General features: G+C 39.3%; 2 protein-coding genes across 5 annotated transcripts in view; one reads left to right on the top strand and one right to left on the bottom strand.

Moving 5' to 3' along the window:
- The window catches only part of LOC131136654 (transcription factor PU.1-like), a 66,413-nt gene that overhangs the window by 14,368 nt on the left and 26,745 nt on the right, over positions 1–25,300 (top strand). The gene's annotated exons all lie outside the window — the stretch shown is intronic.
- Positions 1–25,300, bottom strand: part of LOC131136629 (leucine-rich repeat-containing G-protein coupled receptor 6-like) — a 47,942-nt gene that overhangs the window by 13,715 nt on the left and 8,927 nt on the right. The window contains exons 1-5 of one of the 4 annotated variants that reach the window (XM_058083718.1): positions 19,181–19,455; positions 13,922–13,993; positions 5,701–5,772; positions 4,782–4,853; positions 109–324 (exon numbers count right to left, since the gene is read on the bottom strand). In XM_058083718.1, coding sequence (XP_057939701.1) covers positions 109–324; positions 4,782–4,853; positions 5,701–5,772; positions 13,922–13,983 — 422 coding nt within the window. In that variant the 5' untranslated portion in view covers positions 13,984–13,993; positions 19,181–19,455. Of the gene's footprint in view, positions 1–108; positions 325–4,781; positions 4,854–5,700; positions 5,773–13,921; positions 13,994–17,475; positions 17,535–18,080; positions 19,120–19,180; positions 19,456–25,300 lie in introns of those variants that run through there. The other 3 variants (XM_058083720.1, XM_058083717.1, XM_058083716.1) reach the window with 3 other exon arrangements.

The following is a 25,300-nucleotide window of genomic DNA, read 5'->3' as shown; positions in this document are numbered from 1 at the left end:
TGTCAAGTTCTGTTCTAACAAAAAAAACAAACAAACTATCACCCAGATCAACCGACAGAACAAATACTTTCTCCGGTGTGTTGAAACTACAAACTCTGTGTCACTTACAGTACAACGAGTGCAGAGAGGTTGGAAAACGCATAATCTGGGATATGCGTGATCTGGTTGAGGGCCAGGGTCATGGCTTGTAGGGAGGGCAGCGAATCCAGGGCGGTCACTGGGATCTCTGTCAAGGAGTTGTCATCCAGCCACAGGTGCCTCAGAGACCGCATTCCTCTGAAGGCACCAGCAGGAACTTCAGACAGTAGGTTTGCATCCAGACGCCTGTGGGATTAGGAGAACTCCAGTATGATTTCTAGTTTGTGTATCCATGCACCTTCGGTTAGGCGCAGTAGGATTCAAAACTGGGGTTGTGAACAATAAACCGGACATCCGGTTTGATGAACAAATGAATCTGCTGCGCTGACATCAGCCTCCTATACCCTAATGTATACACACTGTCAAATAATCAGTTTTTTTCAAGAACTTACAACAAAATAAGCATTTCACAGATTGGCTTACTCGTATTCTAAACATTGTCGTTTCTGTCCACCAAAGTCTTCATCGGTTCAAAGTTCACCAAACAAACAGCATCATCAAAGTCAAATTTTAACTTGGCACACCGAACCGTGGGAATTTTCCCACCAGGAGAGGCAACGAGTTCAGAACCACTGAACACGTTAATTTTCCGAACAATGTCGAACTAAACGCAACGTATTTGTAAATAAACAACTTGAACATTAAGTTGTTCGGATTATTTGAGAATCAGCGCCCCCATTTAGGTCCAGTTATTACCTGTCGGAAGATATTTGTTTTATATTATTGTCTGCCCAGATTCGACCAACAGGCGGCGCTACACATGAAACGCTTGCTAGCATAAGAACGCAGCAAATCGAGTCAAAAGATGAACACGCTTGCCGGCACAGCTGCCTCCACTTAGGATTATTTACGGAATTTTTATGTATTGTCTCCCGTAGATTCTGACAGTAAAAAAATGTAACCCGTCAGTGCAAATCATGTCCACCTGCGCTACAAAACAGATCCGCACATCGGCCTCGTCAACTTCACATTTGAAAGGGCATTTGGAGTTGAAGTATCCGTGCAGTGTGAGAACATTTCTGTAAATCCTTCACGATCATAAAACGTCATCAGGAAAGACGTCAAAAAGGCAAAGAATACCGCCCTGTCTGCCCCAAACGATACAACTTCATGGTCTCAAACACGTGGCCCGCGGGCCAAATGTGGCACGCAGGACACCAGTTTGAGGCCCCTGCCTTGATATGAAAGTTTAATGTCAGTGCGGCCCGCGCAAGTTTGATATGCTTTGCTGTATGGTATCATGTACCCAGAAAAAATTATTACGTTTGATTAATGTTCATGTTAAAGGTTAAATAACTGTTAATAGTTATCCTCCCTATCCGTGTGGAAGTGGTAAGTTTTTGGCTGTTTAAGTTTAAAGGAAATAACTTGGAGGCTACCGTTTAGGTCGCTAGCTCTCTAGTTTGCGAGTTAGCATGTGTCTCAAGACCCTGCAGTTGCGCAATATGTTGTTATAAATGTGACTATAGTCGTGTTTTGTCATGTCTACAGGGCTCTAATAATGCTTTGTTCATTTTAATCTGAAAAAATAATTTGTCTACCCGCCAACTATATGTGGTTTCTTAAGTTTTTATTATTTGCCGTTTTATTATTATTATTATTATATTTATTTATTACTCATTGATTTTCTTTATTCTTGATTTGTTTATTTAATTTTCATCTTATTTTGTGTAGAAAAATAAAAATTAAGATATTTGAGAACAGTGGAATGTTTTATCAGAGCTTTTATTGTAGAAAATCGGAACCAAAGCAATATTTATTAATTTTTCTGTTATTAATAAATGCGTTTTTTGTTTTTTTTTGGAAAACCTGATGCGGCCCAGTCTCGCCCCGACTCTAGCTCCAGCGGCCCCCAAGTAAATTGAGTTTGAGACATTTCTATTTGGTCTACTTCCTGAACCGTTTCTTTCAGCGCTTTACATCGTTTTCATGCACCCTATTTGACATTGTTTGCCCTTGACCCAAATCACCAGATAAAAGCTGCGGAACAGCCTTCAATTTTGCGCACTGCTCTCCAGGGCCAAATAATAACTGTCCCTCCGGGTGGACCTAACCAGGTCTCCGCAAGGTCCAAGTCAGAACCGGGAATGTTTCACAGAAGCCAATAAAGCAGCAGCCATTTCCTGTCCATCACATCAAAGTCTGAAGTATGATTATTATGGGAAAAGAGAGGGACAAAGTTCTTTTAAATGATGGAGGGAAATGTGCAGACTCGGTGCTCCCGATTCTCCAGATGGTCCGAGTGTATTCACTTGGGGGCCTTCCGATGGTGTCGATTTTAAATTCCTTTCCGTGTCAAACGTCTTTAGTGACCTTTTTAATGAACAGTAATAGTACCGTGCAAACATGATAATTCTTGTTTGAGATTATGTGGTCATGTATTTTGGATGAAAGCATTCTTTATGACAATTTAGTGCTGACTCAGATGCCGTGTTTTTTTTTTTATTTTTTTTTTTACCTACAGTAATTATGTGTTTCATGTCAGTGAGAGGTGCTTCAGACGAGATTTGTATTACAAAGCCTTTATACTTATGCAGTATTACTGCATTGGAAAGGTGCTGTTGTTCTCTATACAGAGAGAGGTGTGTTTTCCGCTGATTTGAAGTCATCTCTATGACAGGGGTCTCAAACACGCGGCCCGCGGGCCAAATGTGGCCCGCAGGACACCGGTTTGAGGCCGCCGCCTTGATATGAAAGTTTAATGTTAGTTTGATATGGACGCTGTATGGTATCATGTACCCAGAAAAAATTATTACGTTTGATTCGTGTTCATGTTAAAGGTTAAATAACTGTTAATAGTTATCCTCCCTATCCGTGTGGAAGTGGTAAGTTTTTGGCTGTTTAAGTTGAAAGGAAATAACTTGAAGGCTACAGTTTAGGTGGCTAGCTCTCTCGTTTGCGAGTTAGCATGTGTCTCAAGACCCTGCAGTTGCGCAATATGTTGTAAATAAAAAAAGTATAAATGTGATATAGTCGTGTTTTGTCATGTCTACAGGGCTCTAATAATGTTTTGTTAATTTTAATCTGAAAAAAATAATTTGTCTACCCACCAACTATATGTGGTTTCTTAAGTTTTTATGAATTGTCGTTTTATTATTATTATTATTTTTATTTATTACTGATTGATTTTCTTTATTCTTGATTTGTTTATTTATTTTTCATCTTATTTTGTGCAGAAAAATTAAGATATTTGAGAAAAGTGGAATGTTTTATCAGAGCTTTTATTGTAGAAAATCGGAACCAAAGCACTGAAAAAGTTTGTATATTTTTCTGTTTTTAATAAATGCGTTTTTTTTGGGGGGGGGGGGGAACCTGATGCGGAGGATTACACAGTGTGACATGATATGATGGGCATCGGGAATTGATGGGAATTTGGAGCAAAGATATAACGAAACTAAAAAATATGTATTTTAGCAAATGATTGGGACAGCACTGACGTCTTTCCTGCAACGATCTGGTATAATGTCTCCATCTGTACTCACCACGTACGAATCCCCAAATTTTGCACATGTTTTTTGCAAGTAGACAGCATGCGCTTGAAGTACCCACGAGTACAATTCATACTCGGAATTTCCAAAAATGCACTATCCATAACAGATACTCGTTTATACAGATGAGGTCCACATGCACACACCCCAACATGTCCGCTGACCCCACAGATGAAACAATTTAGCCACCAAACACTCTCATTAGCAAGTGCATAGCAGTGTGGGTGGTGGGAGAAGAATGAGAAGAATGGAAAAGGAAGAGAAGCAGAATTAATGGAAAATGGGGTTGTTTCACAGCTCATTGGAGATGTTCTCTCTGGCCTGCAGTGTCTGCTGTTTCCCCTCATGGCTTCCAGATGCTACACAGACTGTGACTCCTCTAGCCAGGACTCGGACTAGCCCGATACCCTTGCAACGTTACTTGGTCGTGTCGAAGAATCAGCGTAGCAAGCAGTAAAGAAAGTAACAATTTATCAGTGTCCTAACTGTGTTTATTTTGTGTAAGTAATGGAAACAAAGCTTTTGTCTGTGTAGCATTATAGAGTGTGCATACAGAGAGTGGGATGCAAATTACAAACTCACATTACTAATAGCAATTTCCCAACACAATTAGTGGGTTTAACCAAGTTTTTGGTAGTCCCGCAAAAAATGTGTCATGACCACATTCCTGCAGAAAACCTAAGCTAAAATGCTAAAGCTACTTACCATACAGAGACATCTTGAAGTAACCTTTTTTCTTGAGAAACTTCGGACTATCCGGTCTTTACTTTCTAATCATATTCGGCATCCAACACCATATGGCTGTATGTTAAAAGCCAAAGTTTATTATCAACTCCTATACCGTTGGGTTGGGTGTGACCAACCACAGCTGAGTGGGCGTGGCTAAAATCAGTGGAATACTCTTTTTAATAAATCAAAACATCGGGAAGCATATAAAGGCTGGAATAGGTGCAGATTTTGGAAGATCCGGAAAGCGTTCTGCGCTGGTTATTGTGTGAAGCTGCTCTACAGGAGCCCACAACTCAATACAAAGGTCTTAAAAATGACCATAATAGGTCTCCTTTAAACCGAAGTTAGATTACGATATATTCCTACATGTGTGGATGGTCATGGAATGAGATGATGTCGGTGAATGGGTGCGTTTGTTTAACTCACAGGGACAGCAGGTTGGGTAAGTCCCACGCAGCCTCACCAGGAAGCCTTTCAAGCTGATTGTTTTGCAGCATCCTGAAAGGAACAGAGTACGTTTATTCAATTTTCACATTTTTTAAAAGGAAAAAAAAATAACAGTGCATCTCAGGTGATAGAAATTTTACCCGGAGAAATTGTCAGTCAAAGTTTCACCGGAAATGGAGGTCTTTTGTTGTGCGTGAGTTTCTACTGTTGATGTGCGATGAATCGAGTGCGTCGTCAACCTTGCAGTTTTTTTTTTTTTCACAAGACCAGCCGCGCTGTTGCTTTAACAACCCAGCTGTAACTTGTATATCGAGGAAGGAAACCAAACAGCTGAACTCCTCTGAAGTCGAGGAGAGCATCCAAAATTGGCTCGACTGTCACCGAGGCTTTCAGACAATGAATCCATATTTACTTTTGCTCCATTGTTAATGGATTCTCTGCCTAGTCGGCGAGTTTTATAACGCAAGGTGAAAATAGATCAAGCAGTCCGTGTGTGTATTTTTCCCTCAACGTTCAAACCCCATTACTCCTGCCAATTTTACATTCAACGGTAGGTCTTGTCAGTCATTTTCAACCAGAGTATGAAGTAACTGAACTGGTTGCCAGAGCTCGCCCTTGTACAGCTCTTATTTATTTTGAAAAGGAATACATAGAAATACTTCAAATCAAGACTTATCTGTCACTTGTACTTGTCAAGTTGAATAATGTGGCCGTGCGTTAGAAAAAGTGTACGAAATAAGGGAGTTTGAGTCAGGGTCGGTATCCCCGGAACATAAATCGTATCCACGGTTAATGACGCATGACCTGTGTGAACTATTCAAATTCCCTCCACCCAAAAAATTTGGGAAGAAGACAGAACGCATGGATTTGGCTCGGAAGAGAGGAGTAAATTACTCACAAAACTTTAAGGTTGTGGAGACCCTGGAGAGAATGGCCTGAGATATATTTCAGCTGATTCCCAGAGATTCGCCTAGGAGGCAAAACAGAGATTGAAATGCAAAAAAAATAAAAAATAAAAATGACAATGAACTACAAGCACTCACACAGATTCATTGTATACATTGTATAGTACATGCGGAGTTCCCCAGGGGTCAATACTGGGGCCAAAACTGTTCAACTTGTACATCAATGATATCTCCAAAGTTATGAAAGACTTAAAGCTGTTATTATTTGATGATAATAGATTGTCATTGAACCTAAATAAAACTAAAATCATGCTGTTTGCTAACAGCAGAAAGGACACGCACCAGCAAATACAAATAGACAGTGACATTGAAAGGGTGAACGAAAATACATTTCTGGGGATCACAATATATGAAAATATGAAAAAATATAAACCTCATATTACAAATATATAACATAAAAGTGGCCAGAAATATTTCAGTATTGAACAAAGCAAAAATTTGTTCTCAATCAGAAATCACTCCACACTCTTTATTGCTACCATCTTTATTCTACCATATATTACTTATTGTGTGGAAATATGGGATAATAACTATAAAAAAGCAATCTTCACTCGCTAAATGTACTGCAAAAAAGGCCAGTAAGGATAATTCATAATGCCGCCTACAGAGAACATACTAACTCCTTATTTCTAAAATCACAAATACTTCAACTTGCTGATATAGTTCATCTTCAAACAGCTAAAATAATGCATAAGGCTAAAAATAACCAAATAGCTAAAAATGTCATCCAATACTTCTCTACAAGAGAGGAGAAATATGATCTCAAGGAAGAAGTACATTTGAAACACTTCTACGCTAGGACTACGTTAGCGTTAGCATAGCATTTCAGTATGTGGAATCAAACTATGGAATGGATTGAGTAAGGGAATCAAACAATGCACAACGATGAGCCAATTCAAGAAACAATACAAGCAGTTGATGTTTGCTAAATACAAGGATGAAGAGTCTTGAACCAGTCATGATGTGCTATATATATCACTATATTGACACTTACTATGGTACCCATTATGGCATTGGATGCTCATATCACCTTGTACTTACTTCGGTACGTGACAAAAAATGGGAAATTTAAATTTTTTTTAAAAATGAAAATAATTTTTTACAAAATTTTATAAAATAAATTTATAAATTAATAAATAAAATAAATTTGCTAAATCCAAGGATGAAGAGTCTTGAACCAGTCATGATGTGCTATATATATCACTATATTGACACTTACTATGGTACCCATTATAGCATTGGATGCTCATATCACCTCGTACTTACTTCGGTACGTGACAAAAAATAAGAAATTAAAAAAAAATTTAAAAACTAAAAAAAATTTTTTACAAAAATTTATAAAATAAATTTATAAATTAATAAATAAAATAAATTTGCTAAATACAAGGATGAAGAGTCTTAAACCAATCATGATGTGCTATATATATCACTACATTGACACTTACTATGGTACCCATTATGGCATTGGATGCTCATATCACCTTGTACTTACTTCGGTACGTGACAAAAAATAAGAAATTAAAAAAAAATTTTAAACTAAAAAACTTTTTTTACAAAAATTCATAAAATAAATTCATAAATTAATAAATAAAATAAATTTGCTAAATACAAGGATAAAGAGTCTTGAACCAGTCATGATGTGCTATATATATCACTATATTGACACTTACTATGGTACCCATTATGGCATTGGATGCTCATATCACCTTGTACTTACTTCGGTACGTGACAAAAAATAAGAAATTTAAAAAAAATTAAAAGAACAAAAAAATTTTTTTTACATACATTACAATACATTTTACATACATTATTTAAAAAAAACTCAAAAAAACCTTAAACTGTATTATGGAAAGCAGGAAGTGAACAAATGTAACAGTTACTGATTGTAAAAGTACCAGATGGAGGGGTAGGATTTAATAAGCTTTGCTTCTTCCTACTCCTTTTGGACATGTGGAACTGGGAACTGATTATGGGATGCCAAACATGGGACTTTATGAGTAAGTAAAGATGTAATAGAATAAATCCTTCATATTATGAAACTAAATGAGACGTGCTTACTTTCCTGTGTCAATGTTTACATATGTATACTTGTGTGAATGCGTTCTTTTATGTGCACGTGTGTGAAGTGTGACAGCTCGTGCTATTTTCCATGCCCTTGAGTTCAATTGCACTCGTTCTAAGGAGCCTTGAGCCCGGGAGGACAGAAAGCGAGAAAGCCACACACACACGTTCGTACAAGCAATCCAATCAGGCTTGTTTATCAAACGCGGCACCTAATGGTCATTTGTGAGTGTGTATAAGATGTCCAAATAAATAGCATCGAGTCCAGCAATGTAACTCTCAAGGTCAGAAGCTGCCGGAAGCGCGGTTTAAACAGGCAGATTTTTGGTCTTCACAGCTCGAGACCACCCACTTTTGTTAAACACACACCCACATGTTACATGCTACGTACACATTGGCGTCCTCGTCCTCGCGTTCTCGATCTTCTGTCTGACAGCCGTATGTTAAGCAGCTAGCTTAGTGCAAATACGAGTCCGATACCGACTTTCCAAAGCGCTCTGGCCACTATCACCCAGATGCTAACAGACAAGCTTATGCGTCTGTACTGCTCAACCACACAGCCTCTCGCAGGAACCTGAAAATTCTCACACCCATTAAAAAACGCTCACAAAGTACCAAATACCAAATACCAAATTGCAAAACCATCTTTTCCATGCATGCCTCTAGAACTGCAGTAAAAATGTCAGACTTGACATGGTCGTGATTTAATTTTATTTGAACATGCATCGGGTTACAACGGAATACATCGCATAATTACAGTTCCACGTATCCAAAAGGAGTAGGAAGAAGCAAAGTTTATTAAATCCTACCCCTCCATCTGGTACTTTTACAATGTTACATTAGGATTCCTTTCTATTGATTCATTCCTTTCCTTCTTTGTCCTTAATATTGGAATTCCTTCTTCCAGTTGTTGTTGTTGAACTTTTCAACTAATTTCCTGTATTGTGTGTTCTTGTTCTTGCAAGCATTGTTAAGTCCTTTTGTCATCCATGTTTGCTTCTCCGACATTTCTTATCATAAAGTTTGATATAAGTACAGTAAACCTCGGATATATCGGATTCAATTGTTCCCACTGGTTTTGTCCGATATAAGCGAAATCCGTTATACGCGTATATCGGAAAATGTCCGTTTTACGCATATATCGGATTTATATCCGGTATATGCGTGAATCGGATTTTATCCGTTATAAAAAGGCACTTCCTTGACTATGTTTCCAATGTACCTGGACGCGCAGGCAACGCTGCAAACGCTGCAAATGACGTCGTATAGCGGCCTGTCACGATTCGGCGAATCGGAGCGCCACGATGCGGCCATCCGATATATGCGAGGGAAATTTCATGGAAATGCATTGGAACGGGACTGGAGATTTTGTCCGAAATAGGCGAAATCCGTTATAAAAAATCCGATATATGCAATGAATTTTTATTGGAAATGCATTACAGAAAAATTGGTTCTTGTGAGCGAATTTCCGATATATCCGAGTCCGATATATCCGAGGTTTACTGTATGTAGAAAGCATAGACTCTGTCCTCTGACTGTAGTCTTCGGACAGTCTTTGTAGCCTCCATCATTGTTTTTTCATAATGATGGTTGGGAATTGTGAACACTGGAAGATGATCGTTGATGTCATTAATTAGCTGGTCATTGGTGAATATATTGGTGCACCGAATTATGCCGACGTAGAATTTTTGGAAATGATGAAAAACGTTAAAGGGTAAACTCGGTATGACCGCAGTGTACGACTATCTGTATGTGTTCACCCATCAAAATGATCTGTATCCATAACTCGACTCGGAATGGATGGGGCATAAACAGGAAGTGGGTGTAATTTTCTCAAAAAGTGGGCGTGGTTAGTCGGAAATAGGCATGTCTAAATTATTTTAAGCCTGAAATGAACATGAATTGATCAGAAGTTGCTATGTTCACTGTTAGTTTTTAGTAGGAATGAACCAGGTACTCGTTATAAACTGGGTTGGGGATCCACTTCGGACTGGCCAATCACAGAGTGTGAAGAGTGTTTACATTACCCAATGAGTTTTTATTTTCAATCAACTTTATTTCTAACAACTACAGAACAGTATGCGAACCTTACGGATACGGGTAATTGACAACTGTACTTATTTCATAATCGTAATCAACAAAAACGCATTATTTGTAACGGATACTCGGTTATAATGAGTATCCGGTTTATCCCTAGTGGGAACTCTTTACTGTTTTGAAAGGTCCTGCCGAGATCCCATAAAATAGATCTAATCATCTTAGCCTACAAAGACCATCAAGCGTTTTTCGCTTAAATAAACAATCAGTTGCAAATGTACTACATGAATAAAGATAGAGGTAACACTAAGAATCTAAAAATCATCCTCCCAGTGATGGATATGAACGAATCATTTAGAGCTTTAGAAAACATTCGGCCATTGTTGGTATGATGTGTAATTATCTCAGCCAGACAAAAAACTGGGGCCAAAGCCCCGCATTCATTGCAGACCGTATTTGTCAAACGATGATGATTTCATCAAAAGTTATGGCAGCTACTGAAAAGATGTTCTGGTGGTCTTGATTGATGTGAACAATACACCCCTGGCTCTGCGGAGACGGAGTTTCCATGACATCAGTCTGTTTATTTTTGTGTATGTGTATAAATGATTATACATATGGCTGAATGTTCCACACTTTGTCTTTCATAGTTGCTCCGAATCAAAGTCATTCTAATGAAATGTGTCTTGCTCTTGTCAAAGCGTTTGCCCCAGCTGGTTTTTTTTTTTTTTCTTTTAATTTAATTTCAGGATGGTTTGGGTTTTTTTTTTCTTGGCTCGAGCTGCCAAGATTAAAAACTCCACCACAGAATATTTCACTCCATGAAGATGTATAAATAAAGTCTCAAAAAAGACCGCTGACATTGTAATATACGGGGAAACTAGTACTAGTGTAAAAAAAATAATTGATTAATTGCGATTAATTAATTACAGTTATATTTAGTCACACCAAGAAGTCTCAAGGGGACATTGATAAATGTAAAGTTACGTCCTTTTTTTGTAAGAAAGAGCTTACTTACCATCCAAGCAGTCACGGCTAACATTAGCACCAAAGACATTAGCAATTTAGTGAGCTAAACTAAGCCCCAAGAACCATTTTGTCCTGGTGTATGTCGCATGTTTTGTCGTGTTATTAATATATTGTACATGAGTCATCTGTAATCATTTTTTAATCAGCAAATGGCCATCTTTGTTAGCATCCTATTAGCTAATGAACAAAATGGCAACTGGAACCGAAAGTTACTTTGCCCGTGAATTATGTTGGTTGACTCTCAAACAGATTTTTGTCGTGTTATTATTCGAGTTTTATGACGCTAAGCTAGTTTTTACTGTATATCGATATTTTGATGTGCCGCTAATGTAATGACTTTAAATGAAAATACCCCAAGGTGAGTGCCTTTGTCTGCAATTTTTAGGTGACATTGAATAGTAGATTAATTAGATCAATTAATTACAGATATAAATAATGAATTAATCTCCTTTTTTTTTGCATTTCTTCACAGCACTAAACATAAGACCACCTTTACGGTAATGCTAAACTAAGTAAACAAGAATGACTAGTACAACACAAGTACAAGGAAAGCTAGCATGAAATATTTTGGAATGAAATGAAATGTCATTATTATTAATAATTTAAATTAAGATGACCATCTGGATGATTGCGGTTGTCGTGTCTGCACTGACAAGTGCGCAACCGAGCAAGACCTTTCACACCCTTAATCCATCAACGGAAATGTGATCTCCTCGCTGTTTGGAGGTCCGACCTAAGGGGTCAACCACTTAGCCTGGCGTTGACCTCTGAAATTATTGCGCGAAAATGAACATGTTGAAAGCTTTCAGTGTGAAGTTTACGGGATAACAAATAGATTAATTGGCAACGGTCACACAGAAAGAAGAAACTGATCTTGATAGCTGAGCACCTGGCGTAGCAAGATGGCCGACATTATTATCTACAAACTTTCCTGTTGTCATAGCAGATAACCAACATTCGAGAGTAGTCTACAGTATCACTGGATGCTATTGAAGGGAGCCTATTATGCTCATTTTTCAGCCTTTTGTATTGAGTTGTGGACTCCTATAGAGCAGCTACACACAATAACCCAGTTGTATTTCCTTTGATTTGTGCTTCCTGCCAAAAAAAGCTGTCTTTTTTATCTGTTCTCAGAGGCGGGGCATGCTAACAAGTAAACCAACCATTTGCCTGGGGCCCCGGATTTTAGGGGGCCCTGAGAGACCAGGTGCCCCGAGTGCTAATACATGTACTGCACAGAAACGACAACAATGGGCATTTATGATGAAACCCCCTTTGGGGGTCCCCCGCACGGCGTTCAGCACTGTCTGCGTTAATCAACGCTAGTCGCAAGGTTTGTTTGTTTGTCGGCCACAGGGGGGACCATCAATTTCTTGCTTTGAGGCCCCAAGGACCCTTGCCCCGCTATTGCCTGTTCTTTAGCTATATTTACAACACACAGAAAAAAGACGTGTATTTGCGCACGTAAAATTTGTGGATTAGACAATTATCAATTTGTAGTACTTGCTAGGCTAAAGTATGTAATTAAATGCATTATACTGTGATTCCTCGTTTTTTGTTACAGTCAGTATAACCGAACATGAAACAATTAATCAGTTTACCAGTCTCAGCATGCCTGGTCCTGTCCTTTGCTAACGCTACTAGCAAATACCGCGGACGCACATCAAACAATCTCTCTCTCTCTTTTTTGCTAGCTCTTTCTCACCCGTCCTGTGCAGGTTTGTGTTTTGGTTTTCAACTAATTTGTGTGTAAAAATATTGACAACGTATGCAGCAGCTCCTAACTGTGGTTATTATGTGTAAGTAAACGGTTGTGGCCGCACGGTGTCCAAGTGGAACGTGAGTGTGATTATTTATTATTTGGCTATATATGTGCGCTGCGTTTCGGCCAAAGTCAGCTGGGATAGACTCCAGCATACCCTAGTGACCCTAATGAGGATAAGCGGCACAGAAGATGCATGCATGGAAGTAAGCGGAGGTCTGTGTAGCATTATAGAGTGCGCATACAGGCATGCAAGCAAATTAGACGCTGGAGTTACTGATAGCATTTTCCACCTTAACTAGTAAAAAAAATTTTTTTAACACAAAAAAAATTTATTGCCCAAATTTATAGTACCGATGTTGTATCAAGATTGTCAAGGTTTTCCAGCCTATAGCGCCTTACCACTTAGGAAGTAGCAAGCGGTGGTCTGTGTAGCATTATAGAGTGCGCATACAGGCATGCAAGCAAATTAGACGCTGGAGTTACTGATAGCATTTTCCACCTTAACTAGTAAAAAAAAAAATTTTTAACACAAAAAAAATTTATTGCCCAAATTTTTAGTACCGATGTTGTATCAAGATTGTCAAGGTTTTTCCAGCCTATAGCGCCTTACCACTTAGGAAGTAGCAAGCGGTGGTCTGTGTAGCATTATAGAGTGTGCATACAGGCATGCAAGCAAATTAGACGCTGCAGTTCCTGATAGCATTTTCCACCTTAACTAGTAAAAAAAAAATTTTAACACAAAAAAAATGTATTGCCCAAATTTATAGTACCGATGTTGTATCAAGATTGTCAAGGTTTTCCAGCCTAAAGCGCCTTACCACTTATGAAGTAGCTCTCCAAATTTTTTTTTCATTTATTATCAAAAATTAAAAAGTGGGGTTCGGCAGTTGTCTGGAAGTCCTCCGGAGTGTGACTAATAACAATGGAGTGGGCATGCCCAGATGGAGGCCGTGGTTGGAATAGGTTAAATACATTTCTTGTGTAGCTGTTAGCATTTGTGTGTGTCGCGGGCGGGTGGGGGGGGGGGGGGGGGGGTTGCTTACAAGACAGACAAGGGATTGGATTTTTTTTGCGGAGCCGTCATTCCAGGCTTCCTTACGTTTTTTTTGCTTCAGGCAGTTTCTCAGCAAAAGAGATAAGAAGGCAGGCCGCAGTCATCAATCAGACATGGCAGCCACTCGGGCTACGACTTCCTTGTCACGTATGAGTTGTGACTATTGAAAGTTATTAACCGAACATGAGTGGAAGGATTCCATACTCACAGTTCTGTTAGCAGGTGCAGTCCGTGGAAGGCTCTGGGCTGGATCTCACTGATGTTATTCATGCTCAGATCCCTGAAACGAGGACGGGGAGAAACAACAGAAACAAAGTATCAATCTGTGATTTTTCTAGTCTTTGAAGATTTTCAGGCAATATAAATTCCAACGGTTTTGAAAGCATATTTCATGTGTTGATCAATCATTCGGTGTAGGGAGTAGGAGATGCAAAGAGAGGTTGAAAAGGTTAGAGGAGGAGATTGACTCACACGGTGAATCATTGCAGGGCAGCTGTAATTTCCTCCTTTCTCTTTTCCATGTATCACTCTAATTTTCCTCAGATCTGACCCCTCCGTTTCCTTTCATACATGCGTATCTCCCCACGGCACATTGGGAGACCCCCTCCACTTTTTCTTGCCCCCCCCCCCCATCGCTGTTATGTAGACACACTGAATTTCTCTGATCCTTTGACACACTCGAACTACACACTCTAACTACACACTCTAACTGAAGAGAGTTTATTGGAGGTGAATGTTGACCCAGCTGCGGTCCTCAGTAGGAATGACTTATTTTTACACTGGAGCATTTAGTTCATTAGTATTCCTAGCATGTTTGAATACCCCCACCCTCGACCCTCTTGTTGGACTGGAGGGGGTCAGTACACCTTGCCGCAGTTTGGAACTTGCCCTGACAGAATCGGACTAGACTAGATCTGAGGTGGTGCGCCTCTTAGAGGCACTGCAACAGAGGTTTCCCGCTTTCCGGTTTTTATGCTATTGGGTTTTATATTGTGTCATATGTTGCACACTGTGGCTGCACGGTGGACTGAGTGGTTAGCGTGCTGGCCTCACAGCTACGAGACCCGAGTTCAAGTCCACCCTGTGGAGTTTGCATGTTCTCCGGGTACTCCAGTTTCCTCCCACATTCCAAAAATATGCTAGGTTAATTAGCGACTCCAAATTGTCCATCGGTATGAATGTGAGTGTGAATGGTTGTTTGTCTATATGTGCCCTGTGATTGGCTGGCCACCAGTTCAGGGTGTACCTCATCTCTCGCCTGAAGACAGCTGGGATAGGCTTCAGCAAACCCCAAAGACAGCTGGATAGGCTCCAGCAACCCCGAAGACAGCTTGGATAGGTTCCAGCAAACCCCGAAGACAGCTGGGATAGGTTCCAGCAACCTTCAAAGATCGCTGGGATAGGTTCCAGCAACCCCAAACAGCTGGGATAGGCTCCAGCAACCCCAAAGACAGCTGGGATAGACTCCAGCAACCTCAAAGACAGCCGGGATAGGCTCCAGCAACCCCCAAAGACAGCTGGGATAGTTTCCAGCAACCCCCAAAGACAGCTGGGATAGTTTCCAGCAAACCCCAAAGACAGCTGGGATAGGTTCCAGCAAACCCCAAAGACAGCTGGGATAGGTTCCAGCAACCCCGAAGACAGCTGGAATAGGCTCCAGCAACCACAAAGACAGCTGGGATAGGTTCCAGCAACCCCGAAGACAGCTGGGATAGGTTCCAGCAACCCCGAAGACAGCTGGGATAGGTTCCAGCAACCCCAAAGACAGCTGGGATAGGTTCCAGCAACCCCAAAGACAGCTGGGGTAGGCTCCAGCAACCCCAAAGACAGCTGGGATAGGCTCCAGCAACCCGAAGATAGCTGGTATAGGCTCCAGCAGCCCCAAAGACAGCTGGGATAGGCTCCAGCAAAACCCGAATACAGCTGGGATAGGTTCCAGCAAACCCCAAATACAGCTGGGATAGGCTCCAGCAAACCCCAAAGACAGCTGGGATAGGCTCCAGCAACCCCAAAGACAGCTGGGATAGGCTCCAGCAAACCCCAAAGACGGCTGGGATAGGTTCCAGCAACCCGAAGACAGCTGGTATAGGCTCCAGCAAACCCCGAAGGCAGCTGGGATAGGCTCCAGCAAACCCCGAAGGCAGCTGGGATAGGCTCCAGCAAACCCCGAAGGTAGCTGGGATAGGCTCCAGCAAATCCCAAAGACAGCTGGGATAGGCTCCAGCACCCCCACGACCCTCGTGAGAATAAGCGATAGAAAATGAATGCATCGTTGCCACGTGACCAGCTTGCAACATTCTGCATCTCCATTTGCTGGGATGTTGGCTTTGTAAATTTAAGCAGCCTTTTTATAGCTCAACTGACATTTAATATATTCCTTATGCACCCGGGAGGTCGAAGTGCAGAACGGAGCCGAGAGAGGTTCCAAGTGTCAGTGAAGGACACCTATATTGGGGGGGTGCCTTCAGTTTCTGTTTGTGGAAAAACTACCTGTTTCCCATGAGTCCTCCATTTTGGCTAATGACATTACCATTGCTGCGTTCCGTTCGTATTTTAAAAATGAGCTCTGAATTGTTTTTATATCGTCTCTGGAGCGGCGTCGTACACGTTTGCATAGACAACTCCGACTTCAAATGCATATTGACAGTCGCGGGTGTTGTGTGCCGTAAAGGCGGCAAAGGGCCAATAAAAAGAAGCGTAAGACTGCGAACCGATGTACACGATACAGAGTTCCAAACAGATCATGGCTAAGTTCACCATTCCTACGGAATCGCCATCGTTTCTAAGAACGCCACACGTTGTATTGACAGGAAACCTCAAGTGACGTAACCGTCGTGATATGTTTGTTATCTGGTGTGTTTTTTTTTTTCCTGTCGGTGACTGGACAAAGTAAACGGTGATAACATTCCGAATGCAGCAGTAACATGTGACATCATCAAAACCGCATGACATCAAATAAGAACAAACCTTCATCCCGACGTCTGATTCTAAAAGTATTTGCTCAATGGTTGAAAAAAGCCTTTAGGGATTCAGCAATAGATGTAGACAACTCTCTATTGTCTGCTCCTGATTAAAGAAGCCATAAACAAACGTCCGAGCTCTGAGAGCAGAATAAACAAGCGGCGATGTGGGGGAAATGTTTTTAAGATAAAGACGCAACGGTGAGTCATGGGGAAAGGTTGACGGCGGCTCTGCTCTCCAAGCGGCTCGCTGTCGAAGCCGGGGAGAGACACGGAGACATTTCTCCTCTGCAGGCCAAGGCCTTTGCTGACAACTTGACGTATCGTTGGAAGGCGCTGCGCTATGGCTTGTTTTTAAAATCAAATAACAGCTGTGGCTTTTTTAAACCATGATAATTATGATTGATGACTACCACATGTGCATTGTGTCGGCTGGTGCCGGAACGTGCAGATAAACGGCCGCAAAAGTCAAAGAGAAAGCGTCAAGATTTTGCAGTCTCACTTGTTTTTTTTTTTCATAATTTCATTATTTTTCCACTGAGCCTGCAGATGCTAATTGAATTTTCACCACATCATTCATGGAAAAATTGTAAATATTTTTCATTTTTTTGTAAATATTGTGTAGACGGGGAATGAAAGCATATTTGACGACTTTATGAAGTGATTTATTAGCTACCCATAGCAGGCTTTTTCGTCTTAAAGGAGAAGACATTTGTAAAATTAGCATTTCAAAAAAGCTCGTCCAAAAAAAAATGATAAAAGTAAAGTTACGTGCCTTTTTTGTAAGAAAGAGCTTACTCACCATCGAAGCAGCTCAAGCTTAGCAAGTGCGGTCACGGCTAACATTAGCATTAGCAATTTAGCGAGCTAAACTAAGCCCCAAGAACCATTTTGTCCCGGTATATGGCGCATGTCTTGTCGTGTTATTAATATATCGCATATCTGTAATCTTAATCATTTTTTTATCAGCAAATGTCCATCTTTGTTAGCATCATACTAGCTAATGAACAAAATGTAAACTGGAACCAAATCGATTCATGCAGTCAGAATTCATTTTCGTCTTAAAGGAGAAGACATTTGTAAAATTAGCATTTCAAAAAAGCTTGTACAAAAAAAAATGATAAAAGTAAAGTTACGTCCCTTTTTTTGTAAGAAAGAGCTTACTTACCATCGAAGCAGCTCAAGCTTAGCAAGTGCGGTCACGGCTAACATTAGCATTAGCAATTTAGCGAGCTAAACTAAGCCCCAAGAACCATTTTTCCTGTTGTATGGCGCATGTCTTGTCGTTTTATTAATATATCGTACATTAGTCCATCTGTAATCTTATTTTTTTTTATCAGCAAATGTCCATCTTTGTTAGCATCCTATTAGCTAATGAACAAAATGTCAACTGGAACCGAAAGTTACCTTGCCCCGTGAATTATGTTGGTTGACTCTCAAACAGATTTTTGTCGTGTTATAATTCTGGTTTTATGACGCTAAGCTAGTTTTTACTGTATATCGATTCATGTATTCAGAATTCATTTTCGTCTTAAAGGAGAAGACATTTGTAAAATTAGCATTTCAAAAAAGCTCGGACAACACAAATGATAAAAGTAAAATTACGTCTATTTTTTGTAAGAAAGAGCTTGCTTACCACCGAAGCAGCTCAAGCTTAGCAAGTGCGGTCACGGCTAACATTAGCATTAGCAATTTAGCGAACTAAACTAAGCCCCAAGAACCATTTTGTCCTGGTGTATGGCGCATGTCTTGTCATGTTATTAATATATCGTACATGAGTCCATCTGTAATCTTAATTTTTTTTATCAGCAAATGTCCATCTTTGTTAGCATCCTATTAGCTAATGAACAAAATGTCAACTGGAACCTAAAGTTACTTTGCCCGTGAATTATGTTGTTTGACTCTCAAACAGATTTTTGTTGTGTTATAATTCTAGTTTTATGACGCTAAGCTAGTTTTTACTGTATATCGATTCATGCATTCAGAATTCATTTTCGTCTTAAAGGAGAAGACATTTGTAAAATTAGCATTTCAAAAAAGCTCGTACAAAAAAAAAATGATAAAAGTAAAGTTACGTCCCTTTTTTGTAAGAAAGAGCTTACTTACCATCGAAGCAGCTCAAGCTTAGCAAGTGCGGTCACGGCTAACATTAGCATTAGCAATTTAGCGAGCTAAACTAATCCCCAAGAACCATTTTGTCCCGGTGTATGTCGTATGTCTTGTCGTGTTATTAATATATCGTACATGAGTCCATCTGTAATCTTAATTATTTTTTAAATTTTTATCAACAAATGTCCATCTTTGTTAGCATCCTGTTAGCTAATGAACAAAATGTCAACTGGAACCGAAAGTTACTGTGGGTTGACCCTCAAACTGATTTTTGTTGTGTTATAATTCTAGTTTTATGACGCTAAGCTAGTTTTTAATTTATATCGATTCATGCATTCAGCATTAATGGAAAATAGTAAGTAAGTTACGTCCTTTTTTGTAAGAAAGAGCTTACTTACCATCCAAGCAGCTCAAGCTTAGCAAGTGCGGTCACGGCTAACGTTAGCAACAAAGATATTAGCAATTTAGCGAGCTAAACTAAGCCCCAAGAACCATTTTTCCTGGTGTATGTCGCATGTCTTGTCGTGTTATTAATATATTGTGAGTCCATCTGTAATCGTAATCATATTTTTTATCAGCAAATGTCTGTTTTTGTTAGCATCCTGTTAGCTAATGAACAAAATGTCAACTGGAACCGAAAGTTACTGTTGGTTGACTCTCAAACTGATTTTTGTTGTGTTATAATTCTAGTTTTATGACGTTAAGCTAGTTTTTACTGTATATTCAGCATTCATAGAAAATAGTAAATATTAAAAATAACTAAAAAAAATATTGTGTGCAAGTGCATGCCTGTGTAGACGAGAATGAAAGCATATTTTATGAAGTGATTTATTAGCTACCCATGGCAAGCTTTTTTTGTCTTAAAGGGGTTATAGAAACCTGGAGATGTAGAGGTACAATCCCCCCCCCCCCCCCCCCCCCCCCCCCCCGGGGGTTGTTTCTGTCCCTTTATCTTCCATCACTCTCCTTTCCCCATCACTGCATGGTTGACATGTCAAGAGCATGATGTCACATCGTCTACTTGATACTTTTTGTCGTCAACAGAACCACCGAGGTATGTGATCAAAGACGTTTCTCTGCGTGGGTATGAATAGGGACCCGTATGCCAGCGCTCCAATCGGGGGCCTTTTTGCAGGGTGCATGACAGACCACCCTGATGGGTGAATAATACTCCGATGGGATCAGCCGGCAGGTGTTTGTTTCATTTGTCAGATTCATAAAGCTGATCGGTCGTAAGATGAAGAGAAAGATTGCCTGTAATATTAAATATTGGTACGTTCAAGCGTAAAACTTGCGATTCCCCAGGGAATCGTGTATGCAAGTTAAGAGATGGCAAACAAAGACATTGTGGTCTATGTGATGCCTCCTTGTGGCTGCGAGCAACCTCAGGCTGCACTAATCATAAAAAATCTGAACATAAAAAAAAACCTTCAGACAAAAATTTGGACGTCTCCGTTCTGCCTGTGCCCTTGAGCAAACCTCCAAATTAGTTCCCTGCACGTGAAACCAAACAGAAATTGAAGTAAAGTAATAAATATTATATTGATTTATTACATTTTTAGAAAGAATTTAATAATTTAGCGCACAGGCCACACAGCTAGGAAACCAAAGTTCGATTCCACCCTCGACAATGTCTTTGTGGAGTTTGCACGCCGACTCCAAATCGTCCATAGGTATGAATGTGAGTGTGAATGGTTGTTTGTCTATATACATGCCCTGTGATTGGCTGGCCACCAGTCCAGGGTGTAATGGTAATGGTAATGGTAATGGTTTTATTGTGCATCCCATAATCAGTTCCCAGTTCCACATGTCCAAAAGTAGTAGGAAGAAGCAAAGCTTATTAAATCCTACCCCTCCATCTGGTATTTTTACAATCAGTAACTGTTACATTTGTTCACTTCCTGCTTTCCTAATATAATTTAAGTTTTTTATTTATTTTTTATTTTAATTTTTATTTTATTTTATTTGAACATGCATCAGATTAGATCAGTAACTACAGTTACTGTTACATTTGTTCACTTCCTGCTTTCCTAATATCATTTAAGTATTTTTTTTACTTTATTTTATTAATTTATTTTATATTTTTTTCCGAATATAATTTAAGCTTTTAATTTTTTTTATGTTTTTTTTGTATTTTTTGTAATTTTTTTGTATTTTTTATTTTTTTGTCACATACGAGGTGATATGAGCATCCAATGCCATAATGGGTACCATAGTAAGTGTCAATATAGTGATATATATAGCACATCATGACTGGTTCAAGACTCTTCATCCTTGTATTTAGCAAAATTTATTTTATTCATTAATTTATAAATTTATGTTCTAAATTTTTGTAAAAAAAATTTTTTAGTTTTTTTTAATTTTTTTGAATTTCTTATTTTTGTCACGTACCAAAGTACGAGGTGATATGAGCATCCAATGCCATAATGGGTACCATAGTAAGTGTCAATATAGATATATCAATATAGACTCTTCATCCTTATATTTAGCAAACATCAACCCCACCTTTTGCCCGAAGACAGCTGGGATAGGCTCCAGCATCCCCCCGCGACTCTTCTGAGCATAAGCGGTACAAAATGAATGACTGGATTCAGGAATTTGACTCCCTGAAATGTTGCCCTTGGGAAGGATATTTCTACATGAGTCACACGGAATGCATTGACAAAGAACCATGGCCCCCGGGGGTCCCGCAGTTGATGTCCCCACCCCCCTTGTTCAATTCATCAAACAGCCAATAATGGCAGCAAGATTTAAGTTAGCTTATCCGTCATGAAAGTAAAAAATAATGAAAGTGTGTCGGATATAGCGATGTTGTCGGTCGAGTCTGATCCCCTCCGCTTAGTTCCTTGACAGGAGTGGAAGCTACGATGAAAGAGGACCTTTTTATCTCCCACAATGCAGCTAGGAGTCAACGAGATTACTTCGATGTGTGTGTTTGCTTTTTACGCTTTTTAAACCGTCCGACTATTTTTTTGGCGAGTTTCTCTTGTGGTTAAACAAGACTTTGCACGCACATGTTGTACACGCGCTGTCACTCACAAAGAATCAGGAAAAAGGACACCACAATGGCGTCTTTGCCGTCTAAAGATGGCTTTTCTTGTTCCCGCTTTTCTCTACTTCCTGGGAGGGGTCGCTGGGCCCTTTTGTGTCAGAAGGAAATCTCTTTATCTGCCCCTCTTTTTATTCTCCGCTGTGTCTCATTCACGGGGGCCACAAAGAGCAAGAGTGCAAGGAAGCCTTTCACCTGGATGAGTCGGCCCCCGTGGGGACCACGGGGCTACAAAAGACGAGAGGAAATGGAGAGAGGAAGGACGAGAAAGATAAGAAGATAACAAAGCAGAAAGAGGAGATCTTTTCCGCTGGTTGTGGTTCCGGTGTGAGAGGCGGATGTCTCGGCGGAGAAAGCCGCTGTTTAGTCTGAGGTCATGTCATTGGAAACACTCGTGCCCCTGTGGGACGTCTTCATCGACGGCGCATATACTGCACGCACACACACAACGAAGAGGCGCATACGCCTTTTTACGGCCGCTGCTCGTCCTCCCACACACACACACCCTGTCATGAAACGGAGGGGAGAGGGGTGAAAGGTCAAGCACTTCAGTAATGGAAGAGGAAGTGTTGGAACACTGTGAGCTACACAACATGCTCCTGCAAGTGTCTCCAACATGTGGACGAGGCTGACAGGCAGCTGTTGTGGGTCGGACATAGCTTTGGGGCTAATGTAGCCTTCATAGTTCATTAATGGTAATGGTAATGGTAATGGTAATGGTAATGGTAATGGTTTAATTTCATTTGAACATGCATCAGATTCCAATTGAGTGCATCCCATAATCAGTTCCCAGTTCCACATGTCCAAAAGGAGTAGGAAGAAGCAAAGCTTATTAAATCCTACCCCTCCATCTGGTACTTTTACAATCAGTAACTGTTACATTTGTTCACTTCCTGCTTTCCTAATATAATTTAAGATTTTTTATTTGTATTTTTTTTAATTGTTATTATTATTTTTTTTAATTTTTATTTTGGTATGGATCAGATGCATCAAATAATCAGTTCCCAGTTCTGGTACATCTGGTACTTTTACAATCAGTAACTGTTACATTTGTTCACCTCCTGCTTTCCCAATATATTTAAAGTTTTTTTTTGTTTTTAATTTTTATTATTATTATTTTTTTATTATATTGGTATGGATCTGATTATAATTGAGTGCATCCCATAATCAGTTCCCAGTTCCACATGTCCAAAAGGAGTAGGAAGAAGCAAAGCTTATTAAATCCTACCCCTCCATCTGGTACTTTTACAATCAGTAACTGTTACATTTGTTCACTTCCTGCTTTCCTAATATAATTTAAGTTTTTTGTTGTTTTTGTTTTTTTATTATTATTTTTTAATTTTTATTTTGGTATGGATCAGATTACAATTGAGTGCATCATATAATCAGTTCCCAGTTCTGGTACATCTGGTACTTTTACAATCAAGTTTTTTTTGTTTTGTTTTTATTATTATTATTATTATTTTATTTTATTATTATTATTATTTTTTATTATTATTATTATTATTTTTTTAATTTTGGTATGGATCAGTTCCCAGTTCCACATGTCCAAAAGGAGTAGGAAGAAGCAAAGCTTATTAAATCCTACCCCTCCATCTGGTACTTTTACAATCAGTAACTGTTACATTTGTTCACTTCCTGCTTTCCTAAATATAGTTTATGTTGTTTTTTTATTATTAAAACAAATATTTTATTTGAACATGCATCAGATTAGATCAGTAACTACAGTTACTCTTACATTTGTTCACTTCCTGCTTTCCTAATATAATTTCTTTTTTTTTTTTACTTTATATTATTAGTTTTTTAATGATTTTTTTCCCAATATAGTTTAAGCTTTTATTTGTTTTTTTTTAATTTTTATTATAATTTTTTTATTATTATTATTTTTTTATTTTATTTTTTATTTTTATTTTGGTATAGATCAGATTCCAATTGAGTGCATCCCATAATCAGTTCCCAGTTCCACATGTCCAAAAGGAGTAGGAAGAAGCAAAGCTTATTAAATCCTACCCCTCCATCTGGTACTTTTACAATCAGTAACTGTTACATTTGTTCACTTCCTGCTTTCTATAATACAGTTTAAGGTTTTTTTTTTGGTTTTTTTTGGTTTTTTTATAATGTACCTCATACCGAAGTACGAGGTTGGATGATTTTAAGGAATTGGTTATTTTTAGCCTTATGTATTATTTTAGCTGTTTGAAGATGAACTATATCAGCAAGTTTAACTATTTGTGATTTTAGAAATAAGGCGGTAGTATGTTCTCTGTCGGCAAATATGGTCTTTATATGACATATTCAAGTCAAATTTAAATCCCTTTAACAAACTGCTCCCACAAGGAAAGTTTTAACATCTCACCATTTATCCAAACATCCTGAAAGGCTTCTCTGACACTTGACACAGATTCCCAGGGGCTCCCCTTTGAGTGAAATCTGATGAGTGTTGGTGTAGGCCTCTATTATGACTTCATTTGGCTGAATGGCAGAAACAGGAGGACACCGGATCCAGGATCCAAATCTGCTTCTGGCTCCCTCCTCTAATGTTGCCCTCGCAGATGTAGCATCATCTGCTGGATACTGTATATTCCAGTGTACGTATATTCCAGTGTATATTCCAGTGTATATTCCAGTGATCCGCAGATAACATCTCGAGGTGAACGTCGAGCAGCACTTGAGGAAACCTTACCCCATACCGACCAAGACATGTGACTGCTGTCACTTTAAAGAGATTTAGTTTGGCTAAGCGCCACGCATGAAAAAAAAAATCAATTTTTTTTCTCTTTCTCTGACGTGTAACGAAGATAAGAGTCAATCTCGTCACAGTGTGGCAATTCCCAGCAGATGGAAAACACACCTGTGGATTTGCACTAGCGCTGTGACCTCACCAGTGTTTACCGGTTTTACTCTTGAATTTGGTTTTACCGTTTTCAATGCATTTTCAATGTGTGCTATTTTTTCCATAGACTCCAATGTAAAGCAACAATTTCTTGGTCAGGATAGCGAAAACCTTGATCGGTACATGTGTGGTGTGCGGTTTGTGGGAGCTCTATTACATAAATCTTGCCTCTCGTGAACGGTGGTTAAAATTATGGTCTTTGTTCAGGAGGAAGCGAAACAATTTAGAGATTTGCAGGAGCGTAAGATTCTGGTTATGCTTTGCCGTTTGTGTCTTTTTCTGGAAAAGGCCTTCAATGCATCAATTTCCAAGCATAAAACTGGCTAAATTAATTAAAATAATCCTAATAATCATAACAATAACATAGGCTACTGTTGCGACTGTAACCCATGCCAAGCCAAAACCCAACTCTGACCGCTGATCTTACTTGATATATTTTCGAAAACCCGTTTGGGGCCTGAATAGGACTTAGTTTGACATTTTTTTTGTCTAAATTAAGCATTTCCGAGCATAAAACTGGCTAAATTAACTAAAATAATCCTAATAATCATAACAATAACATAGACTACCATTGCG

This window comes from Doryrhamphus excisus, chromosome 10 (genome assembly GCF_030265055.1).
Source record: "Doryrhamphus excisus isolate RoL2022-K1 chromosome 10, RoL_Dexc_1.0, whole genome shotgun sequence".
NCBI lineage: Eukaryota > Metazoa > Chordata > Actinopteri > Syngnathiformes > Syngnathidae > Doryrhamphus > Doryrhamphus excisus.
This window is presented reverse-complemented; position numbering and strand designations above follow the sequence as displayed.